This window comes from Anabrus simplex, chromosome 12 (genome assembly GCF_040414725.1).
Source record: "Anabrus simplex isolate iqAnaSimp1 chromosome 12, ASM4041472v1, whole genome shotgun sequence".
NCBI lineage: Eukaryota > Metazoa > Arthropoda > Insecta > Orthoptera > Tettigoniidae > Anabrus > Anabrus simplex.
In genome coordinates, this window is record NC_090276.1 from 79,297,187 (window position 1) to 79,323,770 (window position 26,584).

The 26,584-nt window shown below is 37.4% G+C and overlaps 1 protein-coding gene across 1 annotated transcript in view; it reads left to right on the forward strand.

Annotated features, from left to right (window-relative positions):
- The window catches only part of LOC136884333 (RNA-binding protein 5), a 162,386-nt gene that overhangs the window by 66,631 nt on the left and 69,171 nt on the right, over positions 1–26,584 (forward strand). Inside the window, exons 9-14 of the mRNA XM_067156432.2 lie at positions 1,078–1,192; positions 3,996–4,217; positions 4,299–4,531; positions 12,061–12,174; positions 16,398–16,524; positions 25,104–25,387. Of these exons, the coding sequence (XP_067012533.2) occupies positions 1,078–1,192; positions 3,996–4,217; positions 4,299–4,531; positions 12,061–12,174; positions 16,398–16,524; positions 25,104–25,387 (1,095 nt within the window). The remainder of the gene's footprint in view (positions 1–1,077; positions 1,193–3,995; positions 4,218–4,298; positions 4,532–12,060; positions 12,175–16,397; positions 16,525–25,103; positions 25,388–26,584) is intronic.

Here is a 26,584-nt window from a genome sequence, read left to right on the forward strand (position 1 = left end):
ACTGAATGTTTTTTTTTTTTTTTTTTTTTTTAATGTGCTGGTATTCTTAAACTCTTCCTTTCTTTCCACAAAGAGCATTATCACAGAAATACCAAACTCTTTTGCAACTCTAATTCAACTGGTCCTCAAGTTGACCTTTCTTGACATCAGGCGGTCACTGTCGCATATCCACTGGTTTACAATTACACCTACACCATTTACACTTTTGTTTCCATTGCAGGGGCCGATGACCTCGATGTTAGGCCCCTTTAAACAACAAGCATCGTTACCATTGTAGATTAGTTTGTAGCCTTCTTACCTGGCCATCTGGTTTCTTGAACGCAAGCTACATCCACATTCCACTTCTTCAAAGACGTGACAAGTTCTTGGCTTCGGCTTGTCATTGTCCCTTTGTTGACAGTGGCCAGCCTGATACGATTTGAGTTTCAAGGCTATATTACAGTATATTGAAATAGTGTTTCTCTTTTTCTCTTAAATAAATATTTATTTTCCACTACCACAGTTTACTCAGCTTCTTTTTCCATCTAATTCCTCTGACTGCTCCCTTCCTGTTGCTAATTCGCCCCCTTGAACTGTACATTATTCAGCCTATCCGAGTGGCTGTCGGAGATATGATCACTGTAATACCAGAGTTCTGCTCATTGTCACTCTACATTGTCAGATTTTGGATATTTCACTTTCTCTAATAGGTTCATTGTGTTTACTACTAGCATCATTACCACTCTTCAGTAAACAGTACATTTCCTTCTTACTCAAAATAGTAGCACTACTATCCAATACATAAAAGCTACAAACCTCCATGTTCATTTACTAAATATTACGTCGTCTTGCCTTCATCATTCTATGGACAGAATGAGACTGAATTTAACTGTCATCAGAACTCCTCTTTGATTTTAAGTTTGTCAACAGATGGCACGAGCTGTATGTCAGAAGGTTTTTCAACACTTGCAGTTCAGAAACTGAAAATATGTTGTAATTTTCAGTCCTTGTTAGTCCTAGGTTTAAGGATGCAAAATGAATGAATATTTTGGTGGAGGAGCTTTCACCATATAAGGTATAATAATGTTTATTTTATAGTGCGGAGCGCAGAACTTCAAGAGGAGGGATACATGCTACAAGTGCCACTCGTCCCGGCAAGAGTCGGAAGGTGGAGGGGAGTGGAGCGATGAGATAAGCCCACATCCTACTCACAGTAAGTGCTTACCAGTATAATTATATATTTCTTTAAAAGTATTTATTACAATTTTATATTCCCATTTTTGCATCCTGAGGCTGTTGTAATGTTACTATGTTGATTACCTTCTTCATGTGTTATCAGCATTCATAGTCTGTTTTCCTTCACTTTAATGTTTCTTTCTGTAAGCAAAATCATGCACCGATTGACTGAAGGCATATCGGTAATTAGTTTAGAAAAGTTGATAATGTGGAACATGTTCAGTAAGTTGGTCAAGAATTTATCTGACTGTAATTTAGACAATCCTGTAGGCTCCGTGCACATAGCAATGTGCTGCTGTGGGTGGAAATTACAAGAACTACATGGAGACAACAGCTCACTATACGAAGCTGGAATGTGTGTGACGTTTACATGCATTTATTCAATCATTTTACAATGCTGTCTTCAGATGATTCTTTTAATGTCACTAAGTTCCGGCAGAAGCATGTCATCGCTGCCGGGATAAAACCTCCTGTGTGAAATATTATTTTAGCTTAGAACTTTGGATGGTAAGGTTCTGTCATCTAAGATGCAATATTGTGTGCATATTGTCAAGGCATTCTCGCTCTTAATAATGTATGTGCTGCGGGTCAGTATACCTCCAAAATTATTATCACATAGGTTGTGTCCCGGCAACGACGCTGTGCTTGTTGTTGAGCGCATTAATAGACACTGTAATACAGAGCTTTCCTTCACGACTTCACGAAATGGATTTGAATATACCCGTACGGTGGATTGTAGTAGTAAATCGCAATAAATAATTCGAGATTAATACATTTTGCTAACTCTTTACAAAATGTATGTTCACTATTTTTTTGAAATTAACAGTTGCGAACAAATTATTATAGCAATGTTATATTTGCAAAGTAAGCTGAAAGATGACATTTTTTTATAAAGCACACACATCATAACAGATACATTGTATTCTGTTACCATAGTCTTAAAGATAGCCGGTATAATAATAATAATAATAATAATAATAATAATAATAATAAAACACACCGTACTATAGACATAACCTCATGAAGTGGATTTGACAAGGCAGTAGACAATCATAATTATGGAAATAGGCCTACATTACACAACATCAGTAGCTCACAGAAATACCGAATTTTACATACGTAAACTCCTGTTCTCGCCCCGAGGTGGTGCATCTGTTTCCAAGCACACTCCTAATGAAAATGAACTGCATGTACCGTTTTAACCACATACCAGCTCTCATGTCAATCTTAAATTTCGGCAAATATCGGGAATCGAGCCCGTGCCCCCGACAAAGGTAAATAGTAATGCTAACCGTTATATTACAGAGGTGGACTTGATCATATTATAAACACAGACACATAATAATTTATTGGTGACTTTGAGGGATTCTGATTTTTTTCTCCTCGTTCAAAATTTTTGAGAGTGTGCATGCGGTTTCAAAATCTGGAATTTCATTTGGTCCAGCATCAAACCTGTGCTTTTTATCAGAATAAGTTCCTCTAATCTCTTCCCCATGTTGTATTTCTCTTTCCGCGGTTTTGAGATGCAAGGTCCAGATTATTCACAGGATTGATCAGTACACGAGGTGACATGTTCTAAGTAAACTGCAGAAATAACAGCAGAAATATGCTTATATTTCGTGGAAACATTTTTATTTTACCAAGGCCTCTTTAGCAGCTAACATGATATCTTATTAGAAATAGGCCAAAGATATATTTCTGAAGACAGCATTGTTGAATGTGTGCATGAACATTAATCTCGTTATCACCACAATTACTATGTTGCCTCTATCGTGGAATGGTAGGGTATCTCTTATCACATTTGCAGTTATTCACTCTGTTGCTATTTCCTTCGAACTTTTTTTGTTGTAAATTTAATACATGTCCACTTTCTGCAAGTTTGGAATAATTTGGCCAATTCTTGTTGCATAAAACCCTCTGAGATCCCACTGTCATTATGTAATCGGCCGTGGCAACACGCAGTGAGACGACAGCAGATATATACTCGGTGATCGCATTAACTTACAATGTTCGCCACTCGCAGCGCAACGGTGCATTTCTTTCACCAGCGCACGGAGCCTGTAGAACGAACATTGTTTACCGGCATGTCGGCATCGGCTGTTTAGAACATGAAAGAGCAGGCTATGGAAGGGAAGCTTATACGACCTGTGTTAAGGAAGTATAATGAATGCCCACTTTGTATGAGAAAGAACAGAGTTTACTTATTAGAAATGAGTCTCCTAATCTAAACATACTTTTGCACACTACCTACACCATGATGATAAAATTTACCCTGTTTCTGAAGAAACTGGATAAGAGTAAGATATGTTTTGTTGTTGATAGGATATCTATATAGTCGTGGCACCATTTATAAGAAAGAACATTTGCTGAGGTTTCACAGGTGGTTTATTGCTTTCAGCAAGCTCTTTTTTTTGTTTTGAGACAATACAAGAAAGTTTCTCTCTAATTCTGAATAAAATATGAAATATATTTACCATTTGCGGCATATCTAAAAATTGTATGCTTCGTCGCTCAAATATTCTTTATTTTCAAAAATGAACAGGAAATACACAGTTAACGATTTATTATTGCGCACTGTGTGCTGTGATGTTAAATTATGGCATGTGGGTGGTGATATGTATGGGAAGCACAATGATATTTTTACAGCAAACAAACTGCAGTTCATTAGATGTTTTAAAAAGAATCCTTGAAGTAATCACAACACCAATGCTACCACATCTTTCATACTTATATTGCTGATCCAAGGTACCTCACAAGAACTTTCTTTGTTCTGTCCACAGCTGTTCTGTTGAGGGGTTTGGATGTTTTATCTACTGAAGATTCCGTTCTTGAAGCCTTACAGAGGTTTTCGCAGATGGCAATACGTAGCATTCGCATCGGTCAAGATCCTTTGACCAACACATCTCGTGGTATCTGTTATGTGGAACTGAACAACGTTATGGACGCAGTGTTTCTTCACGATTCATTGTTGGAGGACCCTTTAGTTGTGGATGGCAAGAAAGGTAAATTAGAGCTCTGAAGTAGCATGCGCTCTCTGTTGTTTCTTTGTACAAATTGTCTTATATTTTCTATGTCTTTGACAGTGACAGCCTCATTTTACAAATTGGCCCGAATGAAGAACTTCTCTTCGAATGCAGCCAATCCTCCTTTCCCAAGAAGTAGCTCTGGGTCAGGCGATGCTAACGCTAATCAGTTTGGAGCAGCAGATATACCCAGACTGGCTGAATACAGTGCGTCTCTTTATGCATCCTCAACAGAAGAGCATGCAGCGTACGTCAAATACTACACCGAGTATTATGAGAACCAACTTGCTCAGGTATGTCATATTTTTTATTGGGAATTCCTTTGACAGAAAGGCAGGTAGATACATTTCGGTGGCACCGGGCGAGTTGGCCGTGTGCGTAGAGGCGCGCGGCTGTGAGCTTGCATCCGGGAGATAGTAGGTTCGAATCCCACTATCGGCAGCCCTGAAGATGGTTTTCCGTGGTTTCCCATTTTCACACCAGGCAAATGCTGGGGCTGTACCTTAATTAAGGCCACGGCCGCTTCCTTCCAACTCCTAGGCCTTTCCTATCCCATCGTCGCCATAAGACCTATCTGTGTCGGTGCGACGTAAAGCCCCTAGCAAAAAAAAAAAAAAAAACATTTCGGTGGTGGTGATCATTATTATTAAAGGAAGTAAAACAATCCTCTTATATGTGGGCTGGCACAAGGTTGCATTTAACAGTTGTAGTTCATGTTGGCACTACTACAAAAAATAGTTGAACGTCACCTGTCAATCAGAACGACCAATCCAATTCTTTTTATGTCAGAGACAGTTGTGCATTTTATACATGTTACTTTGTATTTATTTTTGTATGCTGCATATAACCTTTTTATTTCCTTAAAAAACATGAACATTTCATTTTTGTAAATGTAATGTTTAAGTGAGATGCAGAATAAAGATGAACTATTTTCATTTGGTTGTTGTTGGCAGTGTGTTTAGTATAGTGGTGCCATTTATAACTACCTTGACTTCAGTCTTGAAGTGTTGCCGCTTGTCTGTCATCGCTAGCACGTGGTCAGATGTGATTCGCACATTCATGAAATTGATGTTTTTCTTGTGAGATAACTGTGAAGTTTTTTGTAATTAGTGCATGTGATGTCACTGAAACGATAACATAGTCATGAATTGGGAAGTGATAATCCTCTGTGCCGAGGAGTGTCACTTGTTATTCAGGCATGTGAATTAGTGCGGAGAACTCGCACGTTTTACAAGAGAGGGAATTCGTACGCTTACATGGTCATCCCTCTGATCCTGCAGATCAAGTTGTGGAATGTACAAGTCGAGCATTAGGGTTTTCAAAGCGTACTGTTGTTCAGAAAGGTGTTCCCCTCTAGGAATTGAAGGAAAAAGGAATCGGAACCTAGCAGTAGCGGAAACGGGGCTAGTAGTGGAGACTTGTTTCCTAGCAGTCCAGGAAAGAAACGATTTAAGCCAGCTCCTGTAACGGGAATTGATCCTTTCCGGGCTGATACAATACAAAAACACGTGTACGATTATTACAGCAGGAAGGAATGCCCTAACGTGGCAAAATTACTAGTCTCCCTTAGACAGCAAAATTTCCTTAAAATCGGTACTGCGAGCCATAGGTTTCAGATATAAAAAACTGAACAGAAAAAAAATGCTGCTTGAAAAGTCGCACATCGTGATGGCTAGGAGTATTTTTCTGAATAAACTTGCCGTGAGGATCTCCACGAGGTAATATGGTTGGATGAAACGTGGGTAAATGCTGGGGAGTGCCTTGCCAAATCTTGGACTGATGACAGCCTTAAAAGCTCCGGTAATCAACCGAATGGGAAGGGCGCCAGATTAATCATACGCACACAGGTTCATCCAATAGTTTTGTGGAAGGAGATCTTCTAGTGTTCAATCGAGAAAAAAACGTTGATTATCACAGAGATATGGACCATGTTTTGTTTTTTAGATTGGTTTAAAAAGCTCCTACAACAGCTCAAAGTCCCTTCTGTCATTGTTATGGACCACTCTCTAGTAATTGACAAGACCCCTACTTCGAGCGCCCGTAAAGAATTTTTTACCGAGCTCGATAGCTGCAGTCGCTTAAGTGCGGCCAGTATTCGGGAGATAGTAGGTTCAAACCCCACTGTCGGCAGCCCTGAAAATGGTTTTCTGTGGTTTCCCATTTTCACACCAGGCAAATGCTGGGGCTGAACCTTAATTAAGGCCACGGCCGCTTCCGACTCCCAGCCATTTCCTGTCCCACTGTCGCCATAAGACCTATCTGTGTCGGTGCGATATAAAGCAACTAGCAAAAAAAATTTGTTAATGTAATGGCTGCAGGCAAGAAATATCCCAGCGCATATGGGTATGACTATATTAGTGGTGGCGGCCGTAGAATTTCTTTTGCGGCTGTGAGCTTGCATCCGGGAGATAGTAGGTTCGAATCCCACTATCGGCAGCCCTGAAAATGGTTTTCCGTGGTTTCCCATTTTCACACCAGGCAAATGCTGGGGCTGTACCTTAATTAAGGCCACGGCCGCTTCCTTCCAACTCCTAGGCCTTTCCTATCCCATCGTCGCCATAAGACCTATCTGTGTCGGTGCGACGTAAAGCCCCTAGCAAAAAAAATAAAAAAAATTTCTTTTTCTGAGATCTTACTTACTGCACCGTACGGGGTACATTATTCGTATTGTGCCTTTTTCCTCACTGTCGCAAATACTCCGGCTAATAATCTAATATAAGATGTTGGATGGACAAATAAATATAATCATCTCCTAAAAATTTAGGACGACACGCAGGTAAGAATAAAATAATTACATCAGCTTAGGTCTGCGACCAAATCATATTACCATCATCTGTATCTGCAAAAAAAAATCATTTGTATATTCCATCCCATCCAACATGTGGATTCATTTATCTACACCGATATTGGCTTATCTCGGTGAATAACACATGAGAACCATATTTTTTTTATCAAATCATATATTGGTTCGCTGCACAATACCTTTCAGGGATGCAAATTTCAATTTACCTTTTTTTTTATCGTGGACTCAACTGAGAAATGCACAGCCTTTTCCCCAAATCCGTCCGCAAAACCAATTCCAATTAACTGTAGTCAACAATAAAATAGATCTTTGACTTTATCTATTGATTATTTATAAGTACTCCATCTAATATCTCTTCCAATGATGAACTGAATAAATAACAAGAATTCCAGTTGAAATCCTTATCTCCTATTTTATTGAAAGTTCGTTGTACTTGGAGTGAAGTATAATTACAATTACATACTCTGTTACACACTTAGGAATTCCAATTCCAAATTGAAATACAATTCAATATTTTCTTATCATATTAAAAAAAAATTGTTGACATTAACATTACATTCTCGTTTCAATATTTTTGAAATATTAATAATTCATCGAAATGTTATTGAAACCTTATAAAATATCCCCTAAACATTGTCGAAATGTCGTTGGAATGGTTGAAACACCTTGGAATATCGGAAAAAAAATCATGTTTAGATATTCCTTAAAAATTATTGAAGGGTCACTGAAGTGACTGAAGCACCATGAAATATCGGCGAAATAATGTTTAAATATTGCCAAAAAATTATTGAAAAGTCACTGAAGTGACTGAAGCACCATGAAATATCGGCGAAATAATGTTAAAATATTGCCAAACAATTATTGAAAAGTCACTGAAGTGACTGAAGCACCATGAAATATCGGCGAAATAATGTTTAAATATTGCCAAAAATTATTGAAAAGTCACTGAAGTGACTGAAGCACCATGAAATATCGGCGAAATAATGTTTAAATATTGCCAAAAAATTATTGAAAAGTCACTGAAGTGACTGAAGCACCATGAAATATCGGCGAAATAATGTTTAAATATTGGCGAAAAATTATTGAAAAGTCACTGAAGTGACTGAAGCACCATGAAATATCGGCGAAATAATGTTTAAATATTGCCGAAAAATTATTGAAAAGTCACTGAAGTGACTGAAGCACCATGAAATATCGGCGAAATAATGTTTAAATATCAAGAATATTAACTAAGTACCACTCAAATATCAACTAGACATCATTAAAATAACATTAGAATTTCATTGTATATCCTAAAAAAAAAAAAAAAAAAAAAAAAAATCATATATATTTATGATCTTTGCTTTCTTTGTTTTCTCAAGTCTTCATTGTGTAATAACGAAAACAACATAAGTAAGTTCCATAAATATGGTTCAAGAATCACCATACAGCTATATATCGACTCAAAATAAAACCGAAAATAAAATATTCTTTATACTAGGTAAACTAATTTGGTCATAAAACCATCTGAAAAATAAATAAATAGGAGTAGCCTATCATAACATACGTATGCAAACAAGCTAATCAAACATCTAGGAATGCAATACTTCCATTCGTAAATAAACATCTTTCTGCGAAATTAAAACAGAAAATGGTATCGGAAATTTACCTGTCCTCAAGCAGTAGTCATTTTAGTCATGAAGACGTTTCCTCCCTCCAAACCTGCGTTCGACAGAACTTCAACTTAGGCTTAGCTTATTATGTGAGATTCAACTGAAAAAATAAATGTATGTTGACTTTCAATCGCGAATGCCTTGTTTTAGGATATAATTTTTGATGACCGTATTCCATAAGTAGCCTGTAAGTTTATTAACCTCTTACAATCGTATGCATGTGCCACATAACCCGACTTCGTATACTGCTACGTAATTCACACGACGAAAACATCAACTATAACGTAACATTAGCATTATGTCGCTTAAATATTACCAATTGCTCCAATCTATTCGTATTTCTCCAAATACGCATTCTGCCAATAACAATTCCTCATTATTTATACACTTCCCTATCTCCATTCTTTTAGCTTATAATCTCTAAAGATTATCGATCATAACAACGATTCCACCTAACAAAATCATTCGTTGCTCTAACTGTAGTGCAGTATACGTATAATCCATTCACATATTCTCATCATCAATCATGGGTTTACGGCATTCCGTAACACAAGCAATCACATATTCTCATCAAAACAATGTGAGTGTTAATATTTCAGGTTCTACTTACTTACTTTTGGTGTCAAGTTATCGTCAAGTGAAATTCTATTAATCTAGAAGACGGTCTAATACCATTCTGCATTGGACTGGAGTTGAATTACCCAGTGAAAGGCATAAGTCTTCAGAATTACATCGATAACGTCGGTTTTCAAAGCTTCACATAAAATAAACAAGCACTCCTACTCGTTGATTATAGATTTGAAACGTCAAAGACTACCTAACTCCGTATCTTAAATAAGCTATAAGGATTCCTTTTTAATGACCCTACTCATAGAATTTTATCTTGAAGAATTAAACATTAACCATATTGCAATCATATATTAAATTAAATATTTACTATCGTTCGTTCAAATATACGTAATTCTAACTACGAAAATTTAAATATAAGGAACTTGACTTATCTTGTTTTCGTTATTCGACTGGGATGGTCTTCATTCTGGATCTCCCTTGGCTCCCGACTCGACTTGCGGTTTACGTCATCGTTGGTTACTGGTGACTGGCCTCGGGTGTGGGTGATGTCTGCTGGCAAGGGCTCCCACCGGATTGCGATCCCATTCTTGTGGTTTAGCTAGCCATCGTATCTCCGTCGATTACGTGCGGTAAAAACATAATGAAAGATAGCATTAGGGAATAAATAATTTTGAATATATATTTTAGCTATCTAGTAAGTTAGTCGTGAAGATGCAATATTTAGCCCAAATACTTTAGGTATTTCTAGTTTGTCGCTAGCTTAAAGAATAAGCTGCCGATCTCTAATTCTTCTTTAAAATTTCGGCTATGAGTTCGTGTTGGCAAATCTCATGGGCGATTCACTTCTTTCACGCCCGATGCTTTTACTTCGTATTTTATGGCTTATTTACCGCCGTAATTATACTATTCGCAGATTTCTTCTGTAAATTCAACCTCTTCTTTTCTTGAATATCAATTCTTGCTCACAATCTCGTTCCGATGATCAATACGATTTTTTTTAAAGTGTCGTCTTTTTTTTTACTCGGGACAACAATCTGATTCTTTTATCACGGCCATTTGGATTGCTAAGGTCCGATCGTCGCAATATCAACTCATGGCCTACTTGATTAGTTATATCTGCATTTTCTCTTTCATTATGTAACCTCCGTCATTTTTATCGCGATGCATGGCAAGTATTAAGGATGCAACTCCCGATCATGACGCAAATCGGGCAATGAAATGGTACATTACATATCATTGAAAAATCAATGAACAACAGACAATTCAAGCAGATGTAACATATTCAAAGACTGGCATATAAAGAGTGTAGGATTCTTACCTGCTAAAATAACAGGTGATCTGCAGTACATTTCTGAGTGGAGGTTGAAGGATCATATCTTTTATTGAGTACTGTAGTTGCTCCCTTAGAGCTTGTAGTTCCTGTTTGGTAAACGTACACTGGTGACATGCTTTCCTTTTGATAACATAGCACTTAACAGTTCGGAGTTCACATTAGCATGGAATTCAGCCTTCTTCTTCCTCATCATGCGCATCTGAAAAATCGCGGCTACACACAGTACAAAACACGTGTGGATGAGATTTTCAGGAACGCAGTAAACAGGGCCATTCTTTCGAGTATTCCTCCCTAAATTTTTGAACTATTTTTGGTTTATTACTAGCGTCAATTGTCACGGTAACGTCATCCCACGAATTTTCCTGCACTAGAAATCACTTGATTATTTCAAACGTTTCGCATTTCATAACACACGATTCGGTTACCATTACGATTGAATCGTAATAGTTGGCATCTCTGCACACACTCCTCACTAGCCAGAAATGACTCGGTCAAGGTCAGGGTAGGTATAAAATCAGCTACTCTTTCCTCTTTTGCCGTCTCAGTTGCTGTGTAACTTCACGCTCACTGGCTTTTCCTCCTAGTTTCTATGAATATCTTTCGTTATCTTTCAATAGATTATCAATTGGGGTGCACTGTGAATGCTTTCATAAATTGCCGCATTTCTGGAAGCCTATATGTTCTGGCAGGAAAAGAAAACACACTGAGAATGACTGCTGGTAGTGCTTGGCGGCTGATGGAACTGTGTGCAGCTCGGAAGTTTTTAATTCTTTTGTGATTTTATTTCTGTCTTTACTTTTGAGAGCTTAATATTTTTTTTAAACTAGAAGGAATTTTGCATGTTATGTACAGTATATAGTGATTTTTTTAAAATCAATGTTCTTTATTACTAAAGGTGAACTTGAAAATAAGAAAAAACCTTTCTTAGTTTTCCAAACTTTTGATTGCCTGATATGCACCAGATAAGTAAATTATCTAGTACTTATATAAGAATGTTAAATAAAGCTTTCTGAGTAATAATGTGTGCAGCATATCAAACTTTTCTCTAGGTGTGCTTAAATTTGTTAAAATCATGAATATGTAAAAATGGTCTGGCATGTAGGGAGAAACACTCGGCACTTGTAGGGTTAACAGTTGCAAATTGAGTCAATAATGAAAAGAAATAGCTTCAGATACCACAGTGTTTTATCGCATACAAAAATTATTCATTAGTTTTTAGAAATAACTACGAATGGCTAAAACATTGAGTGAAACACCTTCATCAAGTTCGTTTCACATGTCAGGGATCAGAAATTTTTGAGATCTCATGTTTATTTTTAAAAAACTTATTTTAGCGTCTTGGTTACCTTGGTATCCCCACCACTTGTCGTGGGAAATCATTATCGTTGAAAATTCTTGTTGAACTTCATTTCTGTTGTGTTATTGCTGCATATTTTCATAGTAATTTTCTCTTTTCTTAAACAGGAAGGCAAAATAAGTTTAACTTCGCAAACCCAAACTGATTCTGTGAACGCTGCTGCGGCTGTAGCCCAGCTTGCCATCCGACAAGTTCAGGCAGCTAAAGGAAACCAGAAACAGGTAAGTTACCTTCCCGGTTCTTGTACACCCCCCGACATGGACAAGGAATATGAAGGGAGAAAAGTAACCCACTAGCTCAACATAAGTGATGGAAAGGCTCACATAATAGGGCAGGTGTGATGAGAGGTCAGGTCGTATACAGTTACACATTATGACAGGACCGTGCGGCAAGAGGAGACAAAGACAAATAGGTAATGACTTCACAAAATAGTGAATAAAATGCTTCATTATCAGTTGGGGGAAAAAAAAAAAAAAAAATCTAAAACATGGTAAAAAGCAAGATAAGGTGTAAAAAGGTAATAAAAAAAGGTCTCGTATTTATCATTATCTTAGCGTTTTTCCTTATTGACACCATTATCATATATAACGTACTGCTCAGAATTGCCAAGTTTGTTCTGGGCCCTTCCATTTTCCCAATTTAATGTGTGTGAAAATATTTCATTTTAATGAATTTCAAACTTTTAGTATAACAAATTAATGTCTAGCCCTTTTGCCTATATTTAACTTTTATTTTATAATTGAAATCATCCAGTTTTATTCATGAGACATTTTTCACAATACGTTCTTATGCAGCTAATACCAGACGGCACACTCGTTATGACCGCACGTAGTAGGCTGAACTACCGATTACAAATGTTAGGGAAGGTAAGTAAACTACGTGACAGTTCTCATTGCCATTTACCTGTAGAATTTTTATACCTCTGTGACCAAATTTTATAAGAACTGGTGTAAGTGGGTACCATACACTACCCTCCAGTTGGCTAATGAACTACTAGCAATGATGTTAGATCGTAATGGGATCCTAGCAATGATGTTAGATCGTAATGGGACCATTACTATAAACAGAAAGGGTGTTCTGAAAGAAGAAACAGTAAGTAACCGCTTTTACTAGAGAGGATAAAGTTATGGTACTTTGTTGGCAGGGTAAGTGGCAAGTTCTAAAGCTCTGACTGTGTCAGGGTTTATAAACAGTATAGCGAGAATACAGTTCCACATCCGAATTAGCTTTGAGAACCTTCTGAAACTTGCCACTAACACAAGATATTAAAATACTACTGAAAAAACCACACTCAAAAATGTTATTATAAATCAAGTAAATTAAGATACAGTATAAGTCCGCTATAGTGAGTACGGCATATAACGAGAACCCCGTTATACCGACAATGTTTTGCTGTCCCTTCAAAATTCCTATATTAAACTGTGTATTATCCTTCGGTTACAGCGAGATCCCTATCACTGACGCATCCGTTATTACGAGCGATTAAGCGCGCACGTTTTTTTACGTTACCAATATTTATGCACCCCAGCAATTATGTTGCATGCAATCGATTATCTTCAGTATCGTTTCCTCGCTATATCCATTAGCGGGTTCTCTCGTCGACATTCGAAGACGACGTCGGGGTCTATTATTAATACCCGTCAACTGCTCTTCCATAAAGAAAATTCAAAAAGAGAACATATTTTCGTAATAAATGCGTAAATATGTCCGATAACAGTTCTTAACTTGTTAGAAATAAAGGCTGACTAAACGATCGCTTAATTTTAATCCTAAATGCTGCATTTAGAGGAAAAAAAGGGGATACATGTCGAGATATGGCAAAGTGCATAATTGATTTCAGAGGTTAGGTTATATTTTCTCGCGTCTGGTTAAATTACAGAGAGGTTATTATCATGTAGGATAGGTGACACTGTTGAATAAGGAAACTGAAAGGTTTGCCACAAAATGCGATCGATCTTTGGTACGGTATAGTTTTCTCACTGTGTGCATTTGCGAGCTCTCTCGTCGACATTTGAAGGCGATGTTGGAGTCGATTACAAATACCCAACGACTGCTGTTCTCTAAAGAAAATTCGAAATGAAAGAGGATAACAAGTTTTCATAATAAATGCATAAATAACGTGGCCGATAGCAGTTTCTAACTTGTTAAAAATAACGGCTGAAGTAAACGATCTCTTAATTTTAATGTTATATGCTGAAATTAAGTAAGAATGTGATACACCTCAAGATATGGCAGAGTGCATCACTGATTTCAGAGGATAAGTTTAGTTTATATTTTCTCGCATCTAGTTAAATTTCGGAAAGGCTGTTCACTTGTAAATTTTTAGTGAGGATAACTCATTTCTCTACAAGCGTTTCAAATATGTTTTCATGACACACATACGGTTAGGTTAGGTGATGCAATTTGAAGAACACTTTGGAGTGATACCTTATTTCTCCGAATCCAAGACGTTTTGCCCCTCAGAATCTTATGCGAAATATCAAGGATTGTCTTGCATTTGCCGCCTAACAGTAATGAATACCACTGGCAACTATCGCGGTAACCACGCCGCTTCTCTTCGCACGTGCACGCGCACACAAAATTAGTTGACCTCTTTATAATACACTGCTTAGCCGTGACAACCGGTTGTACAGTGCCAGTGTGTAACGTCACTGGATCTCTGAAAATAGTGAAGAGAGAATGACATTCCCTTGGCCTCTAGAAAAACGTTTCTCAAATCTGCAAAATGGCCTCAAAACATGCGAGCCTTCGAATTCTTAGAAAGGCCACGGCTACTAAGTGGCAGAGTTATAACGCGTCTACTGTAACTGAATTAGTAAAATTAAGTTTTGTAGACAACAGGAATATTTTCGTGATGGGTAGTAGTAAAGATACGAAGAACAGGTAATGCCGGAAAATTTTCAACGGGTTCTCGTCGATATTATGATGCCAATTTTAAGCTAATGGTTATTAATCACTTGGAAATGTAGAATAATTGTGCAGCCGCATGAAAATATTGCTCAGGCCTAACTAAAGTCAATATTTGGCGTCAGCGTGAAGACAGACAGCTAAAAAAATGTGTAGGCCTCCTGTACAAAAAATACATTCAGTTGTCCGCAACAAGGACGCTTTAAAGAAGTTGAAAATAAAATTGTGAAGTATGTGCACGAAAAACGCAGGGGCGGAATGGCCATACCGTGGCGCAATAAATTTGTTGGTTGACCTTCAACGTCCGCGATTAGGCCTAGCTATCCGCTGAAGTTGTCCGAACCTGATAAGCGAGACGTGCGTGTAGTGGTAGCCGGTTATATCTGACGCTGAGTAAAAGTACCGTAACAGTTTTATAGGCAACAAGAATATCTTCCTGACGGATCGCTGTATTGTAGAGATGCATGGAATAGGTATTGCCGGCAAATTTTCAACGGGTTCTCTTCAGTATTATGATGCCAATTTTAAGTTAATGGTCATTATATCCACGGAAGTAAAGAATAATAGTGCAGGCCCCCCCCCCCAAAAAAAAATTGCGGCATAATGAAAGCCAATGTTCGGCGTCTAAAAATGCGTACTCGACAACAAAACATTCATATAATTTTACAAAGAACTTTTGAGCCTGATTTAAATTTTGCGAAGGAAAAGGTGGGGTTCTTCTTTGATTCGGAGAAATACGGTACCGGTACTTTTTTTCAGAATGAAATTAAACGCACATTTTGACATAGTATCGGATTTCGAAAATTAACAAACAAGTAAGCTGTAGTGTGGATATCATCCGCGGAAAAGCAAGTTTTGAACAAACTGATTGTCCTTTCATACCGATTTTCATGTGTGTAGGTTTTTTTCCGACTTTTATACAAAAATCGGATGTAAGGGCAATCCTCTATAGAGAGTAAATTATCCGATGTTGTGAATTCTCGCTGTAACGGACTTTTACTGTAATTGAATTGTACAATAGTACAATAAATTTAAAATAGCCTCCTCTTTATATGTAGCACCATCTTGTCATATTTCAGTATAGGTGTTTTTGTTGACCAGTCAGTTATTTGCATGTTACTTTCAATATACAGTAGGACCTACTGTAGTTGATCATATGTTGGAACTAGACATCTTCCCCGATTTGGAAATTTGGTGGCAGGTTTCACTGTAATTACAAAGGCTGATCAGAGTTTGCTACCTGATACCTTGCAGCTTGCAAACAGATGCAGCAAGTGGGGAATGCAGGCAGATTGAACTCGTAGCATCGTGCTCTCAGATCTCGTACACCAGTCTGTTCTCAGACCGGCTGGGCTGTGGATATCTTGTGATTTAGAAGTCACATACCGATGGGAACAATGGCAAGAGAGGAGATAAGGCAGGATAATGGGCACATAGTTAGTTGTGGAGGCTGGTAGACTGTCTCTGTTTTACACTGAACTATGAAATCTATTGAGATAAAGTTGTTTGTTTATTGCGTAATAATTCTCTAATTTAGGTGGAGACTTCTAAAGCTGCAGTTCCACATGCCGCACAGACTCAGGCTGCTAATATAACTCAACCTGCTGCCAGTATAGTGCCATATGTGGTTGTCCCTACAGATGGAAGTGCACTCCCAAAATATCGTAAGTTGTAATATGCAGTTCCTAATATCTAAATCATAAAACGTTTGTGGTAAGTTCTTTCATCACCATTCTGCTTTATGGAGTTGCAGCCAATGTTGGGCTTCTCTCCTAGTCCCTTTAGCTAGTCCAGGTCGATCCATTTCAGTCTGGATTCTTTTTGGACTTATTTCCTTTCATTTATAATTCCTACTTCCTAGTTCTTTCTTTATCAAATACAAAATTCATGACTGTTTGTTAATATTGGAATAGTTGTTGAGTTATTTTATTAATTATCTGTATTTTTGAAATCCGATGGAAGAGAGAGAGCTTTGTTCTAGTGCTGAGGTACTGCTCCATGCAATCCTGTTGTAGTCATTGGTATGCGAAATACATAGGCTGGACGTCTCATCTGACATTGAAATTGATCAGCCAGTTGGGATCAAATTAAAATGTCTGTTCACGGTAGCTGAGGCTGTAGATTTTTTTATGGTACTGAAGGTTTTGTCTTACCTGTTGACAGCAGCTGTTGAAAATGTTCACCATTCGTATCCAGGCACAAATTGCAGAAAGTTCTGGAAAACAAATGGGTTTATGCTGCGTATTACACTTCCGGTATATTATTTGAGAGATTCCCATAGCTGAGTCCTGGCGTTGCTTTCGTTTGTGTTAGGCTCCTCACTTCCATATGTACTATCCGACCACGCTTGGTCAACTCTAGTTCTTTTCTGACCCCAGCGGTTTTAGGTTGCCAGGCCTCGGGACTCTTTCATTTTTATGCCCTTCATGGCCCTTGTCTATCATAGGCCAATACCTTATGCCTGTTGCTCACAGTAAAATTTTCTTTCAAATTTATTGTACAATAATTTAATTTTATAAAATTTCTGTTGCTCATGGTCAAATTCAAGTTTTACAAAACCTTTGATAAAACTTTTCATAAAATGGTACATGTTCTCTTCCGTAAAATTAATTTTATGAAACGAACTAATCAGCGAAGCTTACATCACGATGATGCTGGCGCTACGTCGTGAGAAGATTGTGAAGCTCGATAGTAAACACACACTTCGTTGTAAAATGGCAGGACTCGCGTGGACTAAGGAAGCTTTTAGTGTTTTACTGGACGAATACCAGAAATATCCATATTTGTACGAGGTTAAAACGCCACTTTACCACAATAGAAATGCAAGAAGAGAGGCAGAAGACACAATTGCCGAATTCCTATATGAATGTTGGTCTTCTAACCTCAGCTAATTTTCGACCAAGGACAGCAATCCTCTACCTTCTTCTCTTCCTTTGATCCAATCCCGAGTCCAGCATTTCCTGGCATTTCTTTTACCACCGTACAACGTATAATTGCAGCTAAAGCAGCAAGTTTTGCTTTGTTTGTTGGAGCCATACTCTCAAACACACTGTAAGTTGAACAGCTGATTCTTGGTTTATAAGTTTATCGATAGATGGCAGCACATATACATCTTAGTTCAGAAGTGAGTTCATAGATGGTCATCCCGATGTTTCCACGGATTTTATAAAATAATTTTACCGTGAGCAGCACAACTTGTTTTCACCAAATTTTTATAAAATTAATTATACACCAAATTTTTATAAAATTAATTCTACAACAAATTTTACGAAACATTTTACCGTGGGCAATAGGCATTAGATTTTCAAAGTGTGAGACCCGTTCCAGGAAAAGATCAAAAGCAAGTTACCAATGGCAGAGTCTAGCTGTAGTCATGTGGAATGGAATAATTTTAAAACTAACTTCATCATTAGAGAAGTGTGTGGAAGAACAAGTAGAGAAGTAATGAATAAAACTTAATGACAGAGTGAAAGAGAAGATGGAAAACCAAAATAAGGCCAAGGAAATGAGGGATGGTGAAAGAGCCAGAAATAGATAAACAAGAGATAGAAACTAAATGAAGACGTATTTTGAAACCCCTCAGTGAGGGAGAAACTACTGAAGAGGTGGAAGAAAGGCTGAGGACAGATGATGTTCTTATTACTTGGTCTGTGGTGCAAATTGCACTAAAAAAAGAAATAAGTAGTAAAGTTACTATTGACAGAATCAATGCAGCTGGTGTGCAGTATAACCTCGATTTAGCGAAAACCTGCATTTAACGGAATAAATTTCCAGTCTAAAAATTATTCCATAAGAGCAGTGCAATTTTATATTCTATTTTACACAATTCACAATAGGGCAAGACCCGCATTTAGCGTTAAGGAAGTGTTAAAATTCTCAAATATTTATTTCTATTCGTTTTGATTGTGCGACATTAGGACCCCGTGAAAAAGTCTTAATAAGCTTGCTAAGGACGGTTCAAGGCAGAAGAGGAATTGAGTGTGGGCACTTAGGGCTCAAGTGAGATGTCAGACTCGGATACACATCTGACGACGGCCATTGTAGTAGAAGAGAACTCCTGTCTTAATGTCAGTGTTGTTATAACCTTTCCTACATTAATCTGTGCAATATCCTTCGGATACAATGAGAACTCTTGATTCATCCGTTACTGCGGGCAAATTCGGACTTGTTAGTTTTTTATCCGTTATCAATATTCATACACAATACTCCAGTGTTTATGTTGAATGCGATTTATTATGTTCTGCATCGATTCCTCGGTTCCTGAGAGCTATTTTATTGCTCAATTATTAAAACATGGTACGTGTTTCGCTCATTTTCTGAGCACCTTCAGCCACTTTAGAATCTTAAGGCTAATTAGGAATATTGACCTAGAACTTACATGAAAAAAGGCCACGGCTACTTAGCGGCAGAGTTATAACGCGTCTACTGTATCTATTACAAACTAGTTAAAAGAGCATGTGCCTGGTCCATCTTGTCAATACACTTTTATAATTGAAAGTAATTTATTTGTACAGTAAAACCTTGTTAATTCCAAGTCACTGGGACGTAAAAATCGGGCTATTAATTTCGTGATTTGGAATTAACCGCCAACTCGTAATTCAGAAATGCCATCCCTTGCTGCATCACAAAATATTCTAAGACCCATCACTGAATGCAATTAACCTTGATTCACAGTTGAAACCTTCAAATGCCATGGCAAAAGTATATTTCCAAAATGTATTCAACAAGATGCATTTACAGTATTCAAATAATGCACTTGGATACCTTACTGACCAACTTAACCTCACGCAAGGAAAGAAATAAAAAAAGCATGATTCAAACATAGAATAAATCTATTCTGTCTCCCCTGTGTAGGTGCTGTATTCATTGGACTGTTGTACTGTATGCATTTTAGATGCCCTGTTCCTGCACGGAAAGTACCCGATGTCCTTAAAACCTTGTGCCTTATCAAACTTTCCTGTGACGAAAAGATAAAGTCTCTCGCTTCCGTCTACATTACAACATGCTTCGATTTTCCGCCACAGCACCTCTCTCGAAATTCAGAAATGTCAGCCCTTGCCGCGTCGCAAAATATTCTAAGACCCATTGATGCATGCAATCGCCTTGATTCACAGTTTAAAACTTTCAAGTGCCATGGAGAAAACTATTTCCGAAATGTATCCAACAAAGTGCATTGACATTAGTCCTATTCAAATAATGCTCTTGGATAAATCATTGGCAAACATAACCTCTCGCAATGAGAAAAAAAATCCACATGACTCAAAGATGAAGACATATTGCAGGCCCCCCTGTGCAAATGCCTTTTTTGTTACTTTACTGTTTGAATTTTCTAGATGCCTTGCACAGAAAGTGCCCGACGCCCTTAAAACATCGTGGCTTATCAAACTTTCCTGGGACAAGGGGAGGAAGTCTCTCGCTTCCGTGTGCATTACAAGTTTCAACACAGTACATTGACCTCTGCCCTTGTACGATTTCCCGGCTGGCACTTCTCTCGTTTAAAATCTTAAGTCGGTTTGGGTTCGGCATTAAAAAAAGATGCTGTTTCATCGACAATGACAATATTGTTTGCTGCGTACAAATTTATTGTGTGAGCCACTTTTTTTTGTGCCAGTCGTCGGCATTGCCAGTGTTGCAGATTCTGCTTCTCCGCACACTGTCTGCTGCATATTATGGTGTTCCTTAAAACGCTGAATACAAGAGACTTGCGATTTCACTTGAACTTAGCAAATATGAAGCACACTGTAGTCGCACCGAAGTGAGTGAAAGTGCGGTTAGCTACCCCTGTACGTTTCGGAAGACGCGGATACATTTTTAATATAAATTACTCTGTAAAATACTACCTTTTTGGAACATGAAGGCAGTTTTGAATTAAAAGTCTGAAGTTCGGTAATGGGACCGACATTGTTCTTCGAATTATGAATTATCCGTATTTCGAATTAAATCATTTAAATAACATGCAAAACCGTACCTCATGTTTCTGGGAATGAAGCTTCTTCGAATTAGGCATGATTTTGAATTCACAGATTTCGAATTATCGAGGTTCTACTGTGCATGTTTCAGAACCAGAGTACGTTTCCTTCATCACTGAAGTCCAATCATTGATTACAACACTTTTTGTTTAGTCCATATCAATGAACAAACAAACATTAGTGATACATTGTGGAAACTATAATTACATAAAATTTAATATATAGATAATGTTGAATGAGATTACCCAAATAAATTCAAATCTAACAGTTTTGTCTTTGACTCCTTTTTTCCCCCTTTTCTTCATGACGTTAAACGCTAGTGTATACAACGGGTTCTCATCTGTACTTCTTTCATTTTTTAAATTAGGAATTCTCATTCAACTAAGCTTAGTAACAGTTTTATAGACATCAGAAATATAATGTAAAAAGTTTCAAACAAATTTATTCTGTACACCAATACGGCTATCATAATTAGACTCATAACATGTAACATCAGAAATATTTTCGTGATGGATCGTATTGTAAAGACAATGTAGAACAGGTATTGCCAGCAAACTTTCAACATTTTCTCATGAATATTGTGGTGCCAGTTTTAATTTATTGGTTATTAAATGTGCTTAAATGAAAAATAATTATGTATCCAGAAGAAAATCGATATAACTAAAGCCAATGTTTGGTGTTGGCGCCAAGGAACAGATAGATTCACAATTAAGTATTTAATTTATTTTCTACCTAGTCGATACAATGATTGCTTAAGGCAATTTTTAATGGTCAAAAGTGGTACATGTTTCGTATATTATAAACATCTTCAGCCACATAACACTGTTTAGATATTATCTAAACAGTGTTAGATATTATCTAAACAGTGTTATGTGGCTGAAGATGTTGATAATATACGAAACATGTACCACTTTTGACCATTAAAAATTGCCTTAAGCAATCATTGTATCGACTAGGTGGAAAATAAATTAAATACTTAATTGTGAATCTATTGAAGTGCGATACGGACCATGAAGCTGATTTTATGTAAGGAACAGATAGTCTAAAAATGCATACTGTAGAAGAAAGGCATTCACATGATTGCACAAAGCACTTTTTAAGCCTGGCTTAATTTTTTGAAGAAAAAAGTAGTTGTCTTGGATTTGGAGAAGTAAGGGATTAAGTATTCCACTGTGTTTTAAAAACAAATGTTAAGGGACTTGCAACTCTTACCAAAATTATCTCAAAACAGATACAGTAAAACCTCGTTGATTCAAAGTCGTGCCCTTAAAACATTGTGGCTCATCGAACTTTCCTATGACGAGGGGATAACATTTCTTGCCTCCATGTGCATTGCAGCGCACTACAATGACCCCCATCCCCGACCCTTGTACGATTCGCCGGCTGGCACTTTCTCCTTTAAAACCATAAGACCGTTTGGGTTCACATTAAAATAAAGCAATGCAGTTTCAGTGGCAATGACAGTATTGTTCAGTGCCTATGAATTTATTATATGAGCCACGTTTTTTCGCCAACTGTCGGCATCGCCATTGTTTGCGGATTCTGTTTTTCCGCACACTGCCTGTTGCGTGATATTATGGCGTTCCTTAAATACCGGTTGAATACCGGTACAAAAGAAATCCAATTTCATTCAACTTAGCAATCATGAAGCACACTGTAGACGCACCGAAGTGAGTGTAAGTGCGGAAAGCTACCCCTCCACGTTCCGGAACACGCCTTCTATTATGACACGGATAAATTTCGAGTTGAAATTACTCTGTAACATGCTATTGTTTTAAACTGTAAAGTCAGTTTCGAATTAAAAGTCTGAATTTCGGTAATAGGGCCGACGTTGTACTTCGAATTACATATTATCTGTATTTCGAATTAAACAATTTAAATAACTTGCAAAACTGTATCCCGTGTTTCCGGGAACGAGAGCTTCTTCGAATTAGGCGGGATTTTGAATTAACCGATTTAGAATTATCGGGATTCTACTGTATTGTGTATTATTTTATAACTTCCCTAATTACACTAGGACAAAGTATACTTCATTTTTCAATACGCAACTTAGTCACAGCTTAGCAGGTTATAAAAACATACTGTGTAATAAATAATATCCAAAATATACAAAAAGTTTCTCAAAATTACCGTATTTACCCGAATAATCCCCGCCGTCGAATAATGCCCGCACCCTCATTTTAGAAAGGCTCATTTTGAAAAAAATGAAATGTACTCAAATTCCTTTCATCGGAAGAGTAACTTAGGCATAAACAAATATTTCGTATCACTCCGCGAGGTCAATGTGGTCTTTACGCAAATATCACTGCTATGAAATATATTTTCCATGAAAATGTGCAAGTAGGTCTACTTACGTGACAGATATTTCATTAATCTGAACTTGCAATAGGCTCGATCCCCTGTAGATGGGAAGATTCATTGTCTCTTGCATCACTAGAATCCTCTCCTAAATTACAAGTTCGTCACACTCCACATCTAACGCCCATAGGCGGCTGGAATATCTAATTGAAAGATAAAATCACAGCAATGAGTAACATGATCAAGATTATGCAATTAATAAACATCCCAGATGGTTAAAAGAACGTGCGACATATTTCCAGGACTACGACGACTCTGATTTTCAGACACATTTTAGGTTATCTAAAGCTTCCGAACATAACCTGGAATTCCCAACATATAGGTAGGCCTAAAATGAATTCTCGATTATAGCTAATATCTTGTACGGTACACGACTGGGTGACTTTTAATGAAGAATGAAGGAATAATGACTTATTTTTTGAGTTACGTACAATGTGTAGGCTATAATTGGTTTTTCTTATTCCCTTTGTTAATGCTTTCTGCCACCAAGTTCAATAACAATTCACTCTCTTGGAAAGTCATATTAGGCTTCTTTCTCCGTTTCTGTTCAATAGCGGACATAATTTATGCAAATTATTTGCAAAGCCCGAATGGAATCAAAAACTTGTTTACAATTCGATAGTGGTGGCAGCACGTAGTCATTTGTTTTCTGTACGCCAGTATGAAAAACTGCAGTTCAAACTGAGATTGAAACGAAAACTTAGTTTTGGTAAAGCGAGATGATAAATTCTGCGGTGATTACGGAAGTGAGCGTTATCCGAAATAATGACATATCCGAGTTTTGAAAATCTAAGATAACAGCAAAACTTACCGACCTTGGTGAATACGGGCCTAAAACACTTCTCACACGTGGTCTCTTTTTACTGGACAGTAACACGACCGATGGTGGATAATTCTTTTCGTGCAATGTAAACACTTGAAATAGACACACCGGCAAAATCTGATGTTAGTTTTGCGATACAGTAAAACCTCGTTAATTCGAAGTCTTTGTAATACAGAAATCGGACTTCCAATCATGTGATTTCGAATTAACAGCCATCTTGTAATTCAGAAATGCCAACCCTAACCAGTTTTTGCGGATTCTGCTTTTCCACGTACTGCCTGCTACGTGATATTGTGGCTTTCCTTAAAACTCTGAATAGAAAAGAATTACGAATTCACTCTATTTTCAACTGTGAAACACACTAGAGGCACACCGAAGTGAGTGAAAGTGCGGAAAGCTACCCCTGCTCGTTCCGGAAGATGCGCTCTGTCGTGACGTGGAGAAATTTTGGATTTTAATTACTCTGTAAAATACAGTATTATTTAAAAAAATGTAAAGTCAGTTTAGAATAAAAGTCTGATTTGTTTTCTGTTTAAATTTTACATATGGGGACAGTTTTCTTCCATCTACGGTTGCACAAAGCATAACTGTACACTCAGCATCGAAAACTAGGTGAGCCAGGAGCGTGTTGGCAACCTTGACGCAAATAAAACCCGCACCCCAATTTCATGCCTCAAATATTTTTAAAAAATATGCGGGGAATATTCGTGTAAATAGGGTACTATTGAACCGTGGATGGCAGCTACCGCTATATTTGTCAACAATGTTTTTCTATACTAATGAAGTCTAAAACTGTGATAAGAGTTTCCACTGTTGGAATAAAAACTCATGAGGTGGTATAGCATTTAATACCAATTTTCAGTATTTGAACTTGTCCTCAAAATTTTTCTCGGTATACTGGTATTTCTTCTTTGAAATTCACATTGAATATGAAAGTGTTTCTTCTCTAAAATTATATTCATTTCAGGATACTTGAGGCCTCACTTATCATTTCATAGTTAATTCAGTTTTCATGCCTTGACTATCCCAGTATTTTAAAAAAATCTGGTAATCTTGAGATTTCTCATCATGGTAGTGATGTGTATTGTTGCAGCTGTCCCAGACGTCAGCTCGTACCAGTACGATGAAACTTCAGGATACTACTATGACTCTCAGACCGGTTTATATTATGACGCCTCATCTCAGTATTACTACAATGCTACAACCCAACAGTTCCTGTATTGGGAGGGCGAGAAACAAACGTACATGCCATATCCGCCGACCACAACTACTGCGGCTGAAGATCCCAATGCTTCGAAGGATGACGGCAAGAAAAAGGATAAAGATAAGGATGACAATAAAGAAGATAAAGTTAAAGTGGCGAAGAGGATAGCAAAAGTGAGTATGTTCACTGTTTGTAAACGACAGGCAGGTGGTGCATTCTAGCACTTTGACAGCTGTTTGTGAACTAACCAGAAAATGATTTTCATTGTACGGTGGACTTTCGTTAATTCGACATGGGATAAATTTAATAAATGTGTATTCCATGTGAAATTCTTATTATAATCAGTGCAAAAAATTCTTATTTAATTCAGTTTCCAAGCTTAAATTTTAATAATTGAAATTCAGGATTTTATCGCTGATTAATTTTGTAATTGTTCCACGAATTGAACCCTTCAAATAATTCCCAAGAATCTCTACTTCTGTTGTAGCTTCCTAGTTTATGGTCAGGTAGTCATTGTTAACAGACTTAACCTTTTTCACTGCACCTGTCGATGAGTTTAGTATTGGGATGGTCTTTACCATCGCTTTCTACGGGTATCTGCACTTGACCACCGGAAATCTACCCCTTCCCGGAGTCATCAACCTTGGGATGTGAACCTTTCTTCTCTGTGTGTTCAGAATGTCAAAAAGTGATGCACACAGTAGTTTAACACTTGCAAAACGAGTTGAATGCTAAGAGAAGTGGAAAGAGTGGAATTGCTAAAGATTATGGAATCTTGCCTAACACATTGTCAACATTCATAAGAAATAGACAAAATCATTGAAAGCTGGGTTTTACAAACCTGAGGAAAGATGAAACTAATGAAAGACAGTGAATTTCCCGATATTAATGAGTATGTTTTAAAGATGTTCAAACAGTCCCGTGATCATAACATTCCATTATGTGGCCCATTGGTTTGTGCCAAGCCAGAAGAAAATACTGAAAATGTAGGCATTTTAAAGCTAGCTCAGGTTGGCTTACTGGGTTTAAAGAAAGAAATTGCATCTCTTTTTTTAGAATGTGTGTGGTGAGAGTGCTTCAGTTATTGAAACAATTGCCAATGAGTTTTTTATATTTTTTTATTACAGTTTGCTTTATGTAGCACCAACATGGGTTTTATGGCGTCGATGGGAGAGGAAAGGGTTAAGAGTGGAAAGGAAGAGGCTGTGGCCTTAATTAATGTGCAGCCCCAGTATTTGCCTGGTGTGAAAATGTGACACCATAGAAAACCATCTTCAGGGCTGCCAGCAGTGGAGTTCAAACCCACTTGCTCTGTCAATGATTGGTTAAATCTTTGACATAGAAGAAACTCTTTTTTTTTAGTGCATGCC